At 41.2% G+C, this 18,324-nt stretch overlaps 1 protein-coding gene and 1 long non-coding RNA gene across 7 annotated transcripts in view; one reads left to right on the plus strand and one right to left on the minus strand.

Moving 5' to 3' along the window:
- Positions 1-2,256: 2,256 nt before the first annotated feature.
- LOC311515944 lies at positions 2,257-15,096 on the minus strand. Of its 5 annotated transcripts, none has more exons than XR_014710266.1 (4): positions 14,965-15,096; positions 12,873-12,940; positions 9,332-9,516; positions 2,257-2,767 (listed from the first exon to the last, which is right to left on the minus strand). It is a non-coding gene; the product is annotated as an uncharacterized lncRNA (long non-coding RNA). The 5 variants fall into 5 exon arrangements; XR_014710267.1 differs by lacking the exon at positions 9,332-9,516 and adding an exon at positions 14,791-14,822; XR_014710268.1 differs by lacking the exon at positions 14,965-15,096 and adding an exon at positions 14,338-14,905.
- The window catches only part of EGFR (epidermal growth factor receptor), a 227,852-nt gene continuing 222,953 nt past the window's right edge, over positions 13,426-18,324 (plus strand). The window contains exon 1 of one of the 2 annotated variants that reach the window (XM_084619473.1): positions 13,426-13,952. In XM_084619473.1, the coding sequence (XP_084475599.1) occupies positions 13,829-13,952 (124 nt within the window). In that variant the 5' untranslated portion in view covers positions 13,426-13,828. The remainder of the gene's footprint in view (positions 13,953-18,324) is intronic. The other variant, XM_084619474.1, reaches the window with a different exon arrangement.

Genomic DNA, 18,324 nt, shown 5'->3' on the forward strand with positions numbered 1-18,324 from the left:
AGCTTGTTCTCGTAACTAATATGATCTCCTGTAGGAGGGCTCTGAAAGTATGAGGATTACATTGCGTGGAACCATCTGGTGTTAGTTCTCTCCAGCTTCCTTGTACAATTCCACTTAAGCTCAGCTAAATTACTATTCCCCTTATTAAAAACCATTCTTTTTTCTCCATGCCACAAGACTTGTAAATACTATTTCTCTAAAAACGTGCATGTAAGTGAGGCTACATGCTTTGAAGAAAATTTTGAACTATATTCACCTCTAGAAAATAATCTTATTGTAGACTAAATTTAAACCACTCAAGAGCCCTGATATTTGCTCAGTATTGTTAATTTCACAATGGCGTAGTAGAATGTGAAGGTTGCATTAAAAAAACAAACAAAAAAAGCAGGTTCTTTATAACTCCCGAATCATTTTACGTTCTTTTTTTGTCTTCCCTCTGGGTGCAGAACTTCCCATTTGAATTTATTAGAACAACTAACAGCGCTGCACAAGTGAAAGTATCTGTGGAATCTGTCAAGCAACAACTGCGTTGCCAACTATTCCAACTGATTTGGATGAGATTACAAGTTTGGTTGATAAAGGGAATAGCATTGATGTAATACACATAGACTTCTGTAAGACTTTGACTTGGTACGACACGACATAGTGACTAAAAACCTAAAACAATATAAAATTAACGTGTCACACATGAAATGAATTAAAAGGTGGCTAACTGATAAGTCTTAAAATGTAATTGTAAAGGGTAACCATCATTGAGCAGGTGTGTTTCTAGTGGGGTTTCACAAAGTTCGGTTCTTGACCCTATGCTATTTAACATGTTTATCAAAGAAAACATAAAATCATCACTGAAAACGTTTGCAGATAACATAAAAATTGGGGGAGTAGTAAGTAATGAAGTGGACAGGTTACTGATACAGAGCAATCTCGATTGTTTGTGCCCAGTTTATCAAAGGAACAATGTGCATTGTAATATGGTTGAATGTATACATCTAGGACAGGAGGAGGGATTCTTCCCGAGGAAACAGTGATTCTGAAAAAGAGTTAGGGGTCATGAATCATCAGCTGAATATGAGTTTCTAGTCAGTGCAACATTGTGTCCGAAAGGTTAATGGGATACTTGGATGCATAAAAAGGGGAATCTTGAGTAGAAGTGTGGAGGTTATTTTACCTCTGTATTTGGCACTGATGCTACTACGACTGGAATACTGTGTCCAGTTCTGATTTATTTTGGATAAATAGCTGCTAAATGCAATTTTGCTCTACAGAAAAATGAATACAACTTTAAAAAAAAACTGATTTCTATGAAGAAAGAGGAATAACAAGCCCTGAAACAATTTAAAAAATCCAAAAATTATTCAATTAAAAATGTCCCTATGCCGTGCTGCAATTTGATGAGGTTTTTTCCCCTTCATTAACAGTACAATCTAGATTGACTTCCCCGTGTATATTGAACACCAGTGTGAGCCAATGCTGAGATCATGTTTCTGCCCCCTTATATTTTTTGTAGATCTGTAGCACAGTGGTATTTGTAAAAAAAAAGTCTCTAAAGGATAAAATACTGTTCTATGTCTTTTTTTCTTCTTCTCCTTCAGTGCAAACCATTTCAGGGATTCTACATCTAGGAGTGAATGTCCGATAGACAGCAAACATTATGGTTTTGAGTGACACTGTCTGTGAAAATTTCTATTACATGTGGATCCTCTCTCTGTAGAGAAGTAGATGCAGGTTCATCTCTTTTCATATTCATTTTCATGCCATGTACATGTGTATGGGGCATATCAGTTAGTACATGGACAGATTTGATAAGTTAGCTACTGGAAAAAAGGGAGCAGATTTTTAGTTATCATCAAAATCATGTTCCTGTAATTTATTGTGAAATAAAAATGTAGGGCTAAATCCTCAACTAGGGTAAATCAACATAGTTCCATTGACTTGGACCAGCTGAGGATTTGACCCAGGGACACTAATGCAGTATACATTAATTTTAATAATATTAGTTTATTCATATATATGCATACAATTTACAAATGTATATAAACAGGGCAAGGTGTTTCACAGTTCAGAGTTCTGTTTTAGCATGCAAACTTTCATTTGTATTAATTTTTGGCTTCATGATAAATAAAACCTTTTGAATTTCAAAAACAACTGTATAATCTTACATATCTCTATTTTCATGCTGCTCATGAAAATAAACACATAAATTCATGATTATAATTGTTTTATAGTAAAATATACAACAGGATACACAGGCATCTTTCCACATTTCACTTATTGTGATGCAGTATTTTGATTACTAATATGCATATTGTATATTAAATTTGGATTTAAATATTCAATATTACTAACATATGTTTCATATCACATATTAAATGTCAAATTCTGATACCTTCACTCCTGTTCAATAATGCCTTCCTCCTTGATAATACCATGGAAGTCTGTGGGTCAAAACTTTTCTGTAAGTGGGAAAACGTATGAGTCCACTCCCCTCCCACAAATGGAAGAATGCCAGGTGAACTCTGAGTTGACACTTGATGTGTTCACTGTTCCCTATACAGAAATGACGCTCATTGTGGAGGATGGGGCACATTCTCTCTGACAAATGAAAGAGAAGATACACATGAGATCAGTGAATGACTCAAGAAATGAAGATGAAGGGAACGGTAGCTCACGAAAGCTGATGCTCAAATACATTGGCTAGTCTCTAAGGTGCCACAAGTCCTCCTTTTCTTTCTGCGAATACAGGCTAACACGGCTGCTCCTCTGAAACCTAAGAAAAGAGAGTCAGACTCATTGTTAAAACATCAAACATGTATCTTTCACGATCTCAGGTACCTCAAATCAAAACGCAGATAAAATTACAGAATTTTAATAATAGCATTTTTATAGTGTTTTACAGGTCCAAAATAGTGTATAAAAACTAACTAGTTATTCCTCAGAACACCCCACTGTGATAGGTAAGAAAGTGTTATTCCCAGTTAACAGATGGGGAAACTGAAAGAAGAAAAGGCAGACACTTGCCTAAAGCAACACACTGAGTCAGGACTGAGCCAGTATCAAGGCTCAGGGTGACCTGACTCTTAAGTAAGTGCTTGTTTCTTTTAGGAGAATTTATTTATTTCGAGGTAGATTTTTCAAAAGCACTTAGGGAATAAAAAACAGAAGGCCCATTGAAAGCCAATATGACCTGTGCTCGTAATTCCTTTAGATGCTTTTTGAAAATCTCTTGTTTTAATCCCTTTAGTTTCTATTATCTCTGTATCAAGATTAAAACACATTTGGCATAAAACATTTTTAATATATTCTGTATCTTGGAAAAGTTAACCAGGGTTTCCAAATTTTATTTTACTATCTTTCAAGACAAGTTAGCATGGGTTGTTCAACTCAGAAAAAGCTTCTCATCCTCTGTGCGCGCTCATTCAAGTGGTGAGATTTTATGGTGAGATTTCAGAGATAACAAATTGAGGTCAGTAAGGGATCTGTGAGTGACAAACATCAGTATCATGCTATGCATGATGCACCCATGCTGTTCCCATTAACCTTAACCTTCTTGCTAATCTTATAGTGCACTGATGAGGGAAAATATTCTCTTTAAACTAAACTTTAAAAAAAAGGTGGGGAAAAAAGGAAATATTCAGACCTAGTGCAAGCAACTCCAATTCAGTTGAAGTCAATAGAGTTGTACTCTCTTATACCAGGTCTGAATTTAGGTCATTATGCCTGACTTGCTGCCCCATGACCCTAGGTGTTTTAAAGCAGGCAATTGTAACATCTTTCCTACTTGCTCTTCTTTTTGTTAGAATCTGCAGGGTTAGAACTTGAGACTATCAGGTTTTGGGTTCTCTGGCACCACCACATCAGGCTTAAGCTGGGCTCCCACAGGAGGACCCTTTGAGGCTGGGCTCAGCAAGAAGTACCACTCAGCAGGACCAAAGAGGCGGCCTCAGACAGCTCCCTGATTGGCTGATACCAGTATATAAACCAGGAAGCCATGAAGGGGAGTTGTCTCAGCAGCTGTATAGACTGCTTGTCTCTACTCCAGGCCCTGCTTGTAGGGGACCCTAGATTCTGGTTTCCAACCCTGCATGATGCCTGACTCTTGGTTTTCTCTCTGGTCTATCCTGCACTCTGACCTCCCAGTACTTGCTTGGCCTGACTCCTAGCTCCTGCTCTGACCACTAAGTCTGATGCTAGTATCCTGGTTGTTACAATTTTCAATTGTGGCCCTACAGAAAAGAGGAAAAATCTTAATCAACTAAATCCATCTGTGGGATTATTTGCAATTCGTGCAAGACCCTCACTGCCAAAGGGCTAGATTGGGCAACTCTTGTGTGAATGGGAAATTTGCTCATACAAACAAGACCATTAAAGTCAGCGGATCTACTTGCATGATTAGGGTGAGTAAGGGCTGCACAATCTGGCTCAGACTAATGGAGAAATGAGATTACTTCAATTTCAAGGCAGCTTGAGTCTTTTTTGCCTTCATAGAATCAACATCATGGAAAAAAGAAATACTTTCCTGTAAAATCTTAACTTGGATTTTTAAAGGTGACTAAAGGAGTTAGTTGTCATCCCCACTGAATTTCAGTGGAAGTTGGGATCCTAATGCCAATAGCCCCTTTGAAAATATCAGGATTAGTTCTTTTAATTCTAACCAAATAAATTGAGTGTGAGTGGAGGGAGGAGGGTAGTAAAAGGAGGGGCCTGCAGAAAGACTGGATGGGTTCAGAGCTCTGGTGATGCATTCAATGGTTAAAGTTACCTGGGACCCTGGTTTTGCAGAAAAAAAAATTAATGCATACAATTAAATAAAGAGTATTTTGCAATTTGTCTGTTGATGATGAAGGGATACTGAAACAACAGGATCTGAAATAGCCCACTGAACCTGATAAAAGGGGAGGACAATGTTGACCAGCCACAAGCTATTTTGTTGCATATTTTCAGCTCATTTCAGGATACCAGGTTATTAGCAATGATACAGAAAAATGCACGTTCCCTGCTTGGGAGGCCTGCCAGCAGGGACAAGAGCATACATTTGAAGTTGGTATTATGTTAATTTCAGGTTGACAATAAGTAACGTTTATTTTGGATTGTCTTCTGATTTGTTGAACTTTGGTTTGAGTGAGAGAAAGCTATAGATGGTCAAACCTTAGTGGTCACCAGGAGAAAGCAGATTGTCCACCTCTCTGAACAGGAAAGCCTTGTTGGCAAGGCTGAAGAGCTAGCAGCTCAGGAAGGACATGAGAGAGAGAGCTGGTATGAAGGAGAGAGATAGAAAGGATGGATATTCTGAGGTTGGGATTCATCAATAGGGAGGGGCAATGAGCATGGCATTCAGATTGCATCTTTCATACACTTCTTATGTGGATGGACCCCCAAAACATCACTACAGTCATCCTATTGAAGCTGTAATGGGCAACAGGGTATGGATTGCTTGGTGATTACCTGTTCTGTTCATTCCCTCTGAAGCGTCTGGCATTGGCCACTGTCGGAAGACAGGATTCTGGGCTAGATGGACCTTTGGTCTGACCCAGTATGGCCACTCTTATGTTCTGCTAGTTCCCATATCTGGTGGCTGTCCAGGTAGAAGTAAAGGATTGAGGTTGTTTGGATTTTGAGTTTTGGTTCAACCCATTATAAAGACAGGGGAAACTTGTTAAATTAAGATTCAGGACCAGAATTTCAAATATCCTAAAATTTTTGATTTTGGTTTGTTCTAGAAACAAAATGTGGAGTATAAGGAAAACAGTGAGAAGATGAGAGATCTGAGAAGGAGGAGCAAGGGGGAGAGAAAAGAGAATTCAAGTGGAAAGGCGGAACAGATGAAAGAACAAGAATCAAGGAGAAATTGCCCAAGAGGAAAAAGGTTATTTTGTCCAAGAAAGAGAGAGAATAGAGAATACTTCAGTGGGAAATAAATTGAGATGGGAGAAAAGAATAACATGGAAAGGGGGAGAGAACAAGGATAATATGTAAAGATGAGAAGAATTTAAAGACAACCACAATTCTTCTAGTAGTGAACTGTATTGATTTATGTTCCTAAACTTGTCTCTATCTTCTGCCTCTCTGCCTGGCAACTGAGGCCTGGTCTACTCTTTAAAAGGTTGACCAACAGAGCTTCGACAGTAGAGGGTGCATGGGTTTTTTCTTCCCCCAACATAGCTATGCAGTTATACCAGTATAACTGTACTTATACTAGAATAGCTTGTGCCAGTCAGAGGACTGAGCTTAAGATATCAGAATATTTATAGAGATAGAACTGCATTCACACTAGAGGATTTTGCCATAAATATTAATCTTAAACAAAAAGATGGTTTATGAGCACTGAATGTTTTTCTGTAGAAGCATAGCCAAAGAGAAGTTAATCGTGGATATAATCAATGAGGATGAGAATGCTGCAAAAGGCAATGATGTGTGTATGATCATTAGCACATGCATTACGTTTATAGGGCTGTCAGTCCCATGTTAGCTTTCAAAGAGATATTCATCTCCAAGTTGTGTGTATCATCCTTTCATCTACTGCTGGTTATTGGATCACTGGGTCTTGGAATGAAGGAGAGGATAGAACTGTTTGCCTCAAAACATTGGGAAATATATTTTGTTTGAGTGAAAAATTGAAAAAGAAGATTAGAATGTGAGCAATTCAAACCCACAAACATGTTGGTCTCCATCATCCAAAGTAATGAGATGTTGTTCAGATGCAAGGAAATCTGAATTTTTCAATTACTAATTAGCAGCAGATAAGGACTGGAGGCTGCAGATATTTTGGGGTGCCACAATGCCACAATCCCTTGATGTACCTGCCTATGTCTTTCTTATATCAGACTTAGATGGATGAATAAGAAAAGAATTCCATTAGTTATTCTGTTCATATTATTCCTTCCTTTGACCACTGATTCAGTGTTATAAACTCATCAGGACACGCATCCCTTCAAACAGGTCATAATTCACTTTCCTTGCCCTTCAGGACCATAGACATGGCATATTTTACATCAGCTTACCTATGTCTGTCCTAGCCATACACCTCATTTTCTGGGAACACTACTTGGAGCAACAGTTTGCTATTTAACTAAGGGTGGATGTAGGGAGTGGTCGCAGAGAGGAAGAAGCTGACGTCAGATGGAAAGGACTAGATACAATATGTGATTCCAATCCAGCTCCCACTGATTCACATGCTCAATCCCTGATCTGGGGTACTATGCAAGGCAAAACTTCTATTAACTGCAATGAGAGTAAGATCAAGGCCCTGTCATTTTCTACTTTGCTAAGAAATCATTCAAAACGGCAGCATACTCAGTAAACAGGAGTTGTAAAGAGGGGGCAGAATAAGGGATTGAACAAAGCTTCTTCCTTTATCAAAGAAGTCTGCATTGTGACAATAATATAATAAGCAATTTATTAATATGGACATTTTAATAATAGCTGACTTGTATAATTATGCAGTCTGTAATGATAGCATAAGCAAAATTTATATTGAAGTCAGGTGCTTTGACAACACATTACAATCTCATTGCTATAGTATAAATATACATGACATTTGTCCAAGAAAAGAAGTTACGTAGCATACTAATATAGATATCAAACATAACAAAATATTGAAGTAAAGCAAACTGCTTATGCTCTATATAGGAAGCTACTGGACTACTTAGTAGCAAAGATTTTATAAAGGGTGTTCGTCATCATTCCAACAGAGAGTACTGAGGTCCTTTCAGTCAAACTCCCAGTGACTTCACTGAAAGTTTTGCTCAAGTAAGGACTGGCGAAAGACTTCAGGATTTGTCCCAATGTTAAAGGATGTGGAGTAGCACAGGCATATGAATAACAGTTCTTTTTACTCACTCTTTTCTTCTGAATCTCTTTAGTGGATAGCAGTGTCAATGCCAAGTCCTCTGGCAGCTTTAAAGAGATTTCAGAAGAAGGGTAAGTAGTAAGCATATGGAAGCTACAATCATGTATTGCCTTTGATAGTGATTCTGTTCATGTGTTACAGTCCAATAATTAGCAATCTTTAAATTGGACATTGACCAAGTTTTAATCCTCACATTTGGCATTTCATGTATTCACCTTAAGTGATATCCAAAATACACCCGGATTGTTGCTACATATTGGACAAAAGTGGGGTTTGTTTTCATCACACCCAAAGGAGGAGCTATGCTGGCAGAGAATAAATAGATAGCTGACAGTTAGAACTAGGAGAATCTATGGTATCAAAAAAATTTCCATTCTGAAACAGAATGAAAACAAACAAAAAATAGAATTTTCCTACAAAATGAAAATTCTGAAAAACTTCACTTTGGATCAATGTTTTGTTTTAATAAAATCAAAACATTTTGTTCTGATTTTTTTTAACTTTGAAAAAGTATTTTAATATAAAAAATGAATTTTGTTTTGAAAAGTCACTGTGAAATGAAAAATTAAACGAATCTGTTCTGCGTCATTGAGTTTTATTCTAAACAAAATTTTGTTTAAATCAGCATTTTTTAAGACAATATTTTGATTTCAACAGAATCATAATTTTTATCAAACCATTTTGGAAAAGAAATTCATACCAGCTCTAGCTGTGTCACTTGTGGTGTAGGATTTTGGGGCAAACCAAATCTCAATGCCACACCCATGCATTAGACTTTAAATGGGTGCCCATCTGAAGTCTGGGAATAATCCACTGCTGCAAATACCAGAATTAAAAAAAAAATTGACTGAATACTCATGGAAGGTGCTTTATTGACACACTGCTGACTGAAGCCCTCTGTTTATCCACAGAACAGGACAGCATAGATAGTGACAGTACAAACTTGGAAATTAAAAACCTCTTGATTTGGACACAGTCACATGTTCTGTAAAGAAATATTGACTAAGGGATTTATGGTAACTAAGGCTTAACTCCAGTGCCCATCTGTATACCTGCCCAGCTCTTCCTACATTCCGTTATATGCTCTAATAAATTTGTTAGTCTCTATGGTGCCACAAGTCCTCCTTTCAGAGTAGCAGCCGTGTTAGTCTGTATTCGCGAAAAGAAAAGGAGTACTAGTGGCAAGGAGTACTAGTGGCACCTTAGTACTCCTTTTTCTTTTTACAAGTACTCCTGTTCTTTTTGCGGATACAGACTAACACGGCTGCTACTCTAAACCTAAACTAATATTTGTGTCTATGTAGATATATATAATATATGTGATCTATATATAATTAGTGAGTATCTGCTCTGGAGGCAGCATGATCTGAGGGTTTGTACACAGAATTTAAGATTAGGACCTCCTGAGATCTAACCCCAGTTCTGTCATTGACACTCTGCCCTGCCAAATTACTTCTCTAACAAGTGGAGATTATATTTACTAACCTGTTTCACAGGGGAGTTGTGAAGATTAACTAGTTAATGTTTGTGCATTGTTTTGAACATGTCAAGTGCCATAGAAGTGTTACAAATCATTTCCTCAATTCTTGCATTAAAACTTCAATAGGGAGGTGCAGAATACGTCATACAAATTACAGTCTCTACAAACTCCAGCGCAATGCAGATGAAATCTGAAAAATCAAAGATTAAATTTTCTAATCAACACTCTTTCATTTTTTTCTCTCTCATGATAAACTTTCTTGTCCAACTCACAGAAAAGAGCCACACTAAGATAAATGAGTAGTTACTTGCAAGTTCTCACTGTGGGGTAAATCCTGTCACCATCCTTGCAAGAAGGCAATGGAGGGCAAGGCACACCCACGCTTTGTTGGAGTAGAGGACCAAGATGCAGGGACTCCATGCAACAAGATTCCACAACCCCCCTGCCCACGAGAGAATGGAGTTCTGAAGTTGCATTTTGTTTTGCAACACAGTCTGCATGGGGGAGTGAGGTTAACTCCACCTCTGCTGCTGATGGGGATTGAGGGAATGATGGGAATGTGGCCATGTCAGTTATTTAGTGCAGGGCAGGGATAGCTCCCCGGTTTGAGCATTGGCCTGCTAAATCCAAGGTTGTGAGTTCAATCCTTGAGGGGGGGCCATTTAGGGATCTGAGGCAGAAATTGGGGATTGGTCCTGCTTTGAGCAGGGGGTTGGACTAGATGACCTCCTGAGGTCCCTTCCAACCCTGATATTCTATGATTTCTCCCCATGCCCTGTAGTAGGGGAGAACAGCCCAACTGCCGAGGCAACATGAGCAGTGGGAAGTTAGAATTATGTTCCTCAGTCCTGTAGTGTCCTTACCCAGAGCAAAACCAGTTTAAATGGGCTTTGCTCCATGTAACAGATTTGGCCATATGTGTATGGCTCACACCTAGAATTGTGGGTACATGCTTTAATGGGAATAAATGAATAATACAGATGAAAACTGATACATTCAGTATGATCTCACTAAGAAATGTTAATTTAAAAGATGTTGGTCAAAGAATTGATCTTTGTTCCATGACCTTTGATCACGCAGTGACATGCAGCAGCTACAATAAATGTTTTGCAATATTACATTCCCTGGACCAGATCATCAGCTGGTGAAAATTGAGATAACCACATTGGCCTCAGTAGAGCTACACCAGCTTACACCAGTGCAGGATGTGGGCCCCTGTGTTTGAAGCAGATATATTATGTAAACTGTAACAATTTCAGCAATTGTTTGGTCATGTGAACAGGAGATATCTGCAGACCTGCCAGGTTTGGTAGTGTCCCAGTTGTGCTGCAGCATAGGTTCTTCAGGTCTTGGTATGTCTTTATGTATCTTACTTCCCTGACTCGTAGAGCTCAGGTGTCATGAACATAATACATTTGAACTCAGTGAGACAGGGTAGAAAAAAAGTGATAGCAGCTTGCTACACAACTCCCATAGTGTTAGTGCTGAAGGAGCCTTTCCCACATGGAAAAGGAGTTGAACATTTGCAGTAGGAGAAAGGATAACTTAAGGGAGAATTTTCTGAGGCTACATCTACACTGCACACCACTGCAGGTGGCATATAGGGTATATGTATCTACATGCTACAATGAAAAGCAAGCTGCATACATACACTCTGTGGTGTGTAGCTATACATGTCAATGAAAGGCTGCAGCAGAGGGGAGGCAGCTGTGGTGGGGAAAGGCTCTGGCAATGATGAACTTCTGAAGCCTTCCTTCACTGTCTCCTCCGTGCCTTTTCCTTGTTGCTAGAGCCTTTCATATGATGGGAAAGATTCCAACAGTGGGGATGTAGCCTGCGCTGCTAAAAATAGCACTATAGGTGGGGGAGACATTGCTTGAGCATGTAGAGAAGAGAGCTGTGTCAGGTACGTACCCACAGGGTTCAGGCATGTCTATATTCTACTTGCCTAAGCAGTGCCTCACTGTCTCCACTGCTATTCATACACATGCTAAGGGTGTGTGTAGTGTATGTACTCTACATGCCACCATAAAGAGTGTAGACATGCCTTTAGGCTTCCATTGGCCTTCAGTTTCGGTCAGGAGGAAGTTCATTCATGATCAGTCAGTTTCATACACATTCACATAGAAAAGATGACTGACCACAGATAAACTAGATGCGAAATGCTCCAGCTCAGAATTGCAGATTGTTTCACAACCAGAATGTAAAACACTTTAAACACGTAGGACTTCTGTGTGCTCTTTTATTGAGTTCATGTTTTGGAGATGGTTTCTCTTTCTTTCGTTCAGTTTGTTTTTCAGTCATCACTTTTTTTATTTCCTTCTTGTTCTTTATTTTTAAAAAGCCAATAACCCTTAATTATTTTTTGTAAATGGTATCTTTATATTGTCTGAATATATATATATTTACCTGCAGAATTGATTTGTGGTTTATTTGGTTTTTGGTGAACCCTGTTAACATCTGGTCCTATTGCCATATATAACCAAGTTAGCCTTCTGAGTGCTAACAGCATGCATTAAATAAATTATTCTTGCACTGTCTTTAAGGAGGTAGCTACATTAGCCTTTAAATTATATATATTTTTATGCCTCCTGTGACAAGCTTCTCTCCCAGTGGCTTTAATCCAGCATCCATCCCTACAGTGCAGTTTGCAACCTTTAATATGTGCTGAGGTTATCCCATAGTGCTGCAAAGATTATTTATATTGGCCTTGTGTGATTAAAAAATCCTATGGGTCTCAGCTAATGAAAGCTAGCAGATCCACACAGAATGCATCTGACAGTGTAACAGGATTTCCAGATGCACAAATTCAGCATATAATGTTAGCCATATAAAAACATCATTTACTCTGTGTGTGTGTGTAATGGTTTGTACAAGGAAAAACACAGTAATACAAAACAAAGATTTTTTTTGTTGTTGCTTAATTCAGTATTCCTTAGTCAAGCAACACTTCTAATGATTTCTGTTGATTTTTGGGTTGTATAAAGCTTGGAAGATCCAGGCCAAAATAGGAACAGAAGAATACAGTATAGCAAAAAAAAACCATTAGTCCCATATAGGATTAGTACCAATGGGACTGAGTTACTGGGGGAAGAAAGGATGCATAGAAATAATGTAGCTTGTTTTCTCTCTCTCTCCTTAAAGTGTTTGGGGGTAAAATGCACACAATGGGAACAGGTTTCAATCCCATAGAAGCCAGTAGCAAAACTCCAAGATCTAGTGCTATGTCATAACCTTTTTAATCATTAACTTTGCAAGGTAATTATTGATTAACTGACTTTTCCCTATGAGGTCCTTTATAAAGCTCTGTTGGCATTTTTTAAGTTCATCTGCAAATCTCTCTTTTGAAAGCAAAGGAGCGACCGACTGGTTTTAGCCTCCCACCTCAATCACCCACAATTGCTCCTTATCAGCCTTTTGTTTTCTGATAGAGTTGCTCAGTTACTGATTTCCATTCTAGCCTCCTCAAGAACATAGGAGACCAGATTTGCCAGCCATCCTCCGCTCTCTCACCCAGAGAGGAGGGCTGATCCTGAGTTTACTTACAGGGGTGTAAAGCAGGAGAGTCCAACAAAGTCAACGGAGTTAGAGTTAGGCCACATCTCGTGTAACCGCTGAAAAAAGAGAGGGAGTGAATGTGCAAGCGAGCAGGGCTACAGTCCTCTCCTGGCTTCCCTTCTAAGCGTTTCCCAGTCGTGCCTAGCTTACTCTGCCTCCTATTGATGAACCAGGGAGACTTGAGGCAGAGGTTTATTCCTGCCCTCCCCAGGTAGGGGGACCGGTGGCGGGCAGGGCTGCAAAGCTGCCGCCAGAGCTAAGGTGCGATCTTCTCTTTAGCAAATGCTAATGCAGGCGGCAGGCTCCAGCTGAGGGGAGAGATGCCCTGGCTGGGCAGGGGTGGGACTGCTGGAGCCAGGGCCTATTGGCTGGGGCAGGGAATGTCCCCAGCTTCCTCCCCGCCCCCCACCCCCCCGGGGCAGGTGAGCGCCCCGGCCGGCCCCTCACCTGGAGCCCAGCAGGGCGAGGCGCCACCAAGGCCGCCTCCTCCCCCCGCTCATCCCCGCCCCCATGCCCGCCCTCTCCTGGGCGGGCGGATTCCCCAGAGGGAGCCCCTGTGCGCGGCTCGCTGGCTGCGGGCGGGGAAGGTTGTGCTGCGAGCGGCGGAGCCGGCAGGAGGGGGAGATAGCGGAGCTGCCTCCTGCCTGAGCCGGCAGCTCCCTCAGCCCCGGGCGCGCAGCCACCGCCGGAGGAGGAGACCCGGGACCCGCCGCCGGCTCCCAGCCAGACCCCGGGCGCTTCCTCCGCCACGCACGTGGGCTGGGAGCCGCCGGGGAGCCCGGAGCCCCTTGGCCCCAGCGGCGCCGCCTCCGCCCGGTGCCCGGGCAGCAGCTCGGCATGGTCGGCAGAGCCGCGGGGTGCGGCCCCGGGGAGAGGAGCTGAGCGCCGCCAGAGGGACGAGGAAAGAGCCGCGCCGAGCCCCGGGGATTATTTCCCAGCCCGGGATGGGGGACTGGAGCCGCCGGCCCCCGGCAGCAGCCAGCGGGCGTCTGCGGGCTGGGAGAGCCGCTGTCCTGGTGCTGCTCCTGGCCCGCTTCTGCCCCAGCGCCGCGGTGGAGGAGAAGAAAGGTACCGATCGCGCCCCGTGGCGGGGAGGGGGAAGGAGCCCCGCTGCCCCCGGGACTGGGGCGGGGAAGCTTTAAACTTTCCCCCCCGGCTCCCTAGCTGGAGTTCCGGGCGCCGGCCGCCGCTCCCCCAGCGCTGCGGTGTCAAGGCCGGGGCTGGGGGGGGGGCAATGTCCCAACTCCTTGGCCGCGCCAGTGACAGCTTCGCGGCGTGCCACTTCCTGAGTCTGGGGCTTGCTTTCCCTGGGGGGAGGAAAGCCAAGCCTCGGCACGTCCTTTCTCCATCACCCAGGAATCACACCGCGCCGCGATCTCCTAGGCTGGCTGAAGACGAAACGTCCCGGATTTTATCGGCACCTCTGTTAGCTCCCACTCTCCCCTTTACTAACCTGGGGTGGGGGGCACGTTCTGCCCTGGGCTGGTTCCGCCCGGGGGGCTGCCGGGGTGTGACCCAGCAGCACCTGCCCCCCCCCTTCCCCGCGATGAGTTTGCTAGGCAGCCGGGTCGAGCAGTCCCAATCGCTGCCGGCGTGCCCATCTTGTCAGCGTGCTTGGAAGTGTTTTAGTGCCTTTCGGAAGCATCGGTGGGGTAATAACCCACGAGGGGAGAGGCAGTGACAGGCTGCTGTGTCGTGTTTCACAAGAGTTTAGGTTGCCCTACTAAGGGGTTACTACCCAAGGCTTATTCTCGTCTTCCTGTAACTCATACAGCATTGGGGTGGAGGTGGGGGGAGAGCAACGAATGATTCACGTGCATGCCTGAGCCAAATAACTCGTGTTCCGCGCAAGCCGAAGTTTTGTAACAACTGCAGCGATGTTGGTCTCTTCGCTTGTCACTCTCACCTGCGCCTGATCTTTTCCCGAGCATTGGTTATCTGTCCGGCAGAAATACACCAAGGAAAAAGCTCATTATGTGTCCATTCCCCCCACTCTTCTTAAAAACGGGAGGCACTTCTACGTGTGGTGCCCAGTCTAAACAAATTGGCAAGCTTTATGAATGAATTGCATGTCTCTTACCGTCTGCTGCGCTTGCTGTTTCTCTTCCTATCCCCTGCGCTGAACTGCGCATATTGAGAATTGTGTAGACTAGTTTGTTGCAAGGTTTTTAATACGTTAAGGAACCGGTTTCAGCGTTGGGAGAAAAACAGCTTCTGGCTGGTCAAACAGTTTTTTCTTTTCTTTTTTCTTCCTTTTGTAAGTTTCAAGAGCAGGCAGCCAACTTCAGTTCCAGGCAAAATCGTCTTTATCTTGGAAATCCTCCAACAACAACACAATGCAGATTTTTGTTAAAAAAAATCGCTTGAGAAAAGAAAGACCTGATAGTTTTAGAAAGTCTGTTAGAAGAGCTGAGCATAAGTGAGTTTGCATTTCGTGACTCTGGACAATAAAACCATCTTTGAAAAGGAGAAACACGCCTTTTAGAAAAGCTAATTGCACAATCTTGAAATCAAGAGACACTCTGGTTCCAAGGAGCAAGTTCGTACCTGTTGTTGATGTAACGAGGGCAGGGTTTTGGGGGGAGTTGACTCCCTTTGCTGTGATTGTGTAGCTCAGATAAAATTGTTTTGAAACACAGACTGAGTTTTAAAGTTCCTGCAGAATGTTTAGGTGCAAGGGTAATACTAAAGGTTATAGTATTAAGATTAGCAATTATTATTGTTTTACCGGTATTACTGTCGTGTCTAGGAGCCCTAGGTATGGACCAGGACCCCAATCTATTAAATAGTCAGCAGTAAAGAAGTGATAACCAATATGTTTTTTTCCACAGTATAATTGTTTGGCAGTAGCTTTTAACACCAGGAGAGTTAGACCTGTTTGCAAAGATAGAATGCAGTATGCCATCTTCAAAATACCAGTTTCCTGATTGTTCACTGTAATGTATGATCACTATAGGTGAGCAGCAGAAGAGTGCTTTTTGGTGGCGTGTTACTGCTTCCATTGACTTAACTGGTAAAATTACCATTGAAGTGAATGATACAGGATGAATCCTCATTTGAGAATCATAAAATAGCAGTTCCAAATTTTAACATTTCTTTCAAAGTACTAGGTGGATGATAGATTAGACCATCTTCATGAGTCCAGAACCTGCCTCATGGTTCAAGTACATGGGATCATCCTTTTGATACCACATATCCTGGGCCCTGACTCAGAGGTGCTGGAACTAGGGATGCTGGGGGTGCCTCATGGTTCAAGTACATGGGATCATCCTTTTGATACCACATATCCTGGGCCCTGACTCAGGGGTGCTGGAACTAGGGATGCTGGGGGTGCAGGAGCACCCCCTGGCTTGAAGTAGTAATAACAACCAAATACACGGTTTCTGCTTTCAGATTCCCCACTATAAAAATTGATACAGCACCCCTCCCCTGACTGTAAATCCAAACATATTGTAATGAAGCTGTGCAGCAATACAAACTGATGAAGTGCTACAGTAAACTAAAATGATGCATCTAAGACATTTTAAATTGTATGTACTTTTGAGCATTCACTTTTTAAAAATTTCAACTGAATGTCACTTCTTTACCATACAAAAAGCTGATTCTTCTTTTTTTGTTTAAAAAAAAAAGATCAGATGCTCGTACAGTGCTTGTTAGAGTGCCAAAAATGTACAGCTTTTAAGTTTTGGTTTTGGTTAAGGAGATGACTTTAATGTCAATATTTTATAAAATTATATCTTTCTCCAAACTTTGAGAATTAAAAACAAATTTCAATACAGCTTAGAGACAACTGAATTTATTGTTAATGTTGTTGGTGTTTTAATAATAAAAAAGGAATCATGAACATTCCAAAACCAAACAAAACAGAATGATTGAAAATGTAAACACACTGACTGAGATCAGAATCTGGCTCACACAAGTTGGTGTAAACCCAGATGAACATAACAGTTAAGCGAACATGCATTTTCATCAATCCAGTCTCAGTAATAGTTTTAATAGTAGTAATTGGTACTCCTATTACTGGAAGTTTTTGACTAGTGCACTTCATCAATAGCTAACTGAAGCGTAACTGGCAAACCAGTGGCAGCACTGCAATTCAGATAACCTGCTTTCCACCGTACTCTGTATCGGTTTAGTTTTGATTTTCAGGGGTCAACCATTCATGTGAGCACAGTGTTATATACTGGGAATGTGCAAGGCAAAATATTGGGCAACTCATTAACTACAGAGGTTCTCTTCAGTTTCCCATAGTGTCTGGTGTTTTGGATCTCTAATTTTCTTAAGGGTTTTTCATTTATTCATTTTCATATGAAATAAAAAACACATGTCCAATACACTGCAATATTTGTACATCACTAAATGTATATTAGTATGCATGTTTATGGTGTCTTTTAGATTATTCTGTAGACTGCACAGAACAAAATGTTTTACTCATGTTCAAATACTGCTTTATACTGCTAAACCAATGGCAAAAGTTTCTTTTACAACTTTTTGGGTCATATATTGTCATCTGTCTTCCAAATACCAATGGGAATTGCATGCATGGGTCAAGGACATTACATGGTCCCAGATTTGTATCAGAGCCATATATTACACTACATTCTAGCACAGAATTCCTGTTGACTTACAATGGGAGTTTTGCATAAGAAAAGAAGGTGGAACATGCACTTTTAACATCTATGGGTTTGTCTACACAAACATACTTTTTGTAACAAATTAACTGTATTGGTTTAGAAACTGATATTGTTAAATTGGTGCAACCACTGCTGTAGATGTGGTTATGCCAGCATACAAGTGTGTATATTAGTATAGTTTATCTTCATAAAACAATATAAATTGTTCAAAAACTGTGTGTTGATCAGACCTTATTCTGGTGCCTTATGTATGAAAGGCTTAATCTTACCTGTTGTTTAAAAATAAACACACAACAAAAATGTATATCCATCCACTAAGGACCATATTGTACCCCCAGACTTAGTGCAAAAATTTCATTACCTTCAAGGGAATTTCTCATATGTAAGGAGGGAAACATATAGCAGTAAAGGTGCGGCCAAATCATATATGGCCCTTGGTTTTCATCCTCAATCTATGCTTCTGGCAAAAATGGTCAGATTAAAATCCTTATGTGAGCAAAATTACTCTCAAACAAGATTGGGCCTTAAATTAAGACTATCTGTAGAAAATATATAGAAATGAATAAAGTATATACATACCTGAGAGTAAAAAATGCTAATATATTATTTATTGCAACAACAGTATATTAAGTGCTTTACATACATGTAAGAAAAAAGGTACCTGCCCTGGAGACTAAATCCATTGTAATCCATCTATTAATTTACGGAGACAAACTCCTTCATGGAGTGTCAGACAATCTCATGATGTTTCTGAGGGCTGGCTCTTGCATTTGGATATCTGCGTTTGCTGTAATCTTTGTGACAGA

This window comes from Lepidochelys olivacea (assembly GCF_965140295.1).
Source record: "Lepidochelys olivacea isolate rLepOli2 genome assembly, chromosome: 2".
In the NCBI taxonomy this organism is placed as follows: domain Eukaryota; kingdom Metazoa; phylum Chordata; order Testudines; family Cheloniidae; genus Lepidochelys; species Lepidochelys olivacea.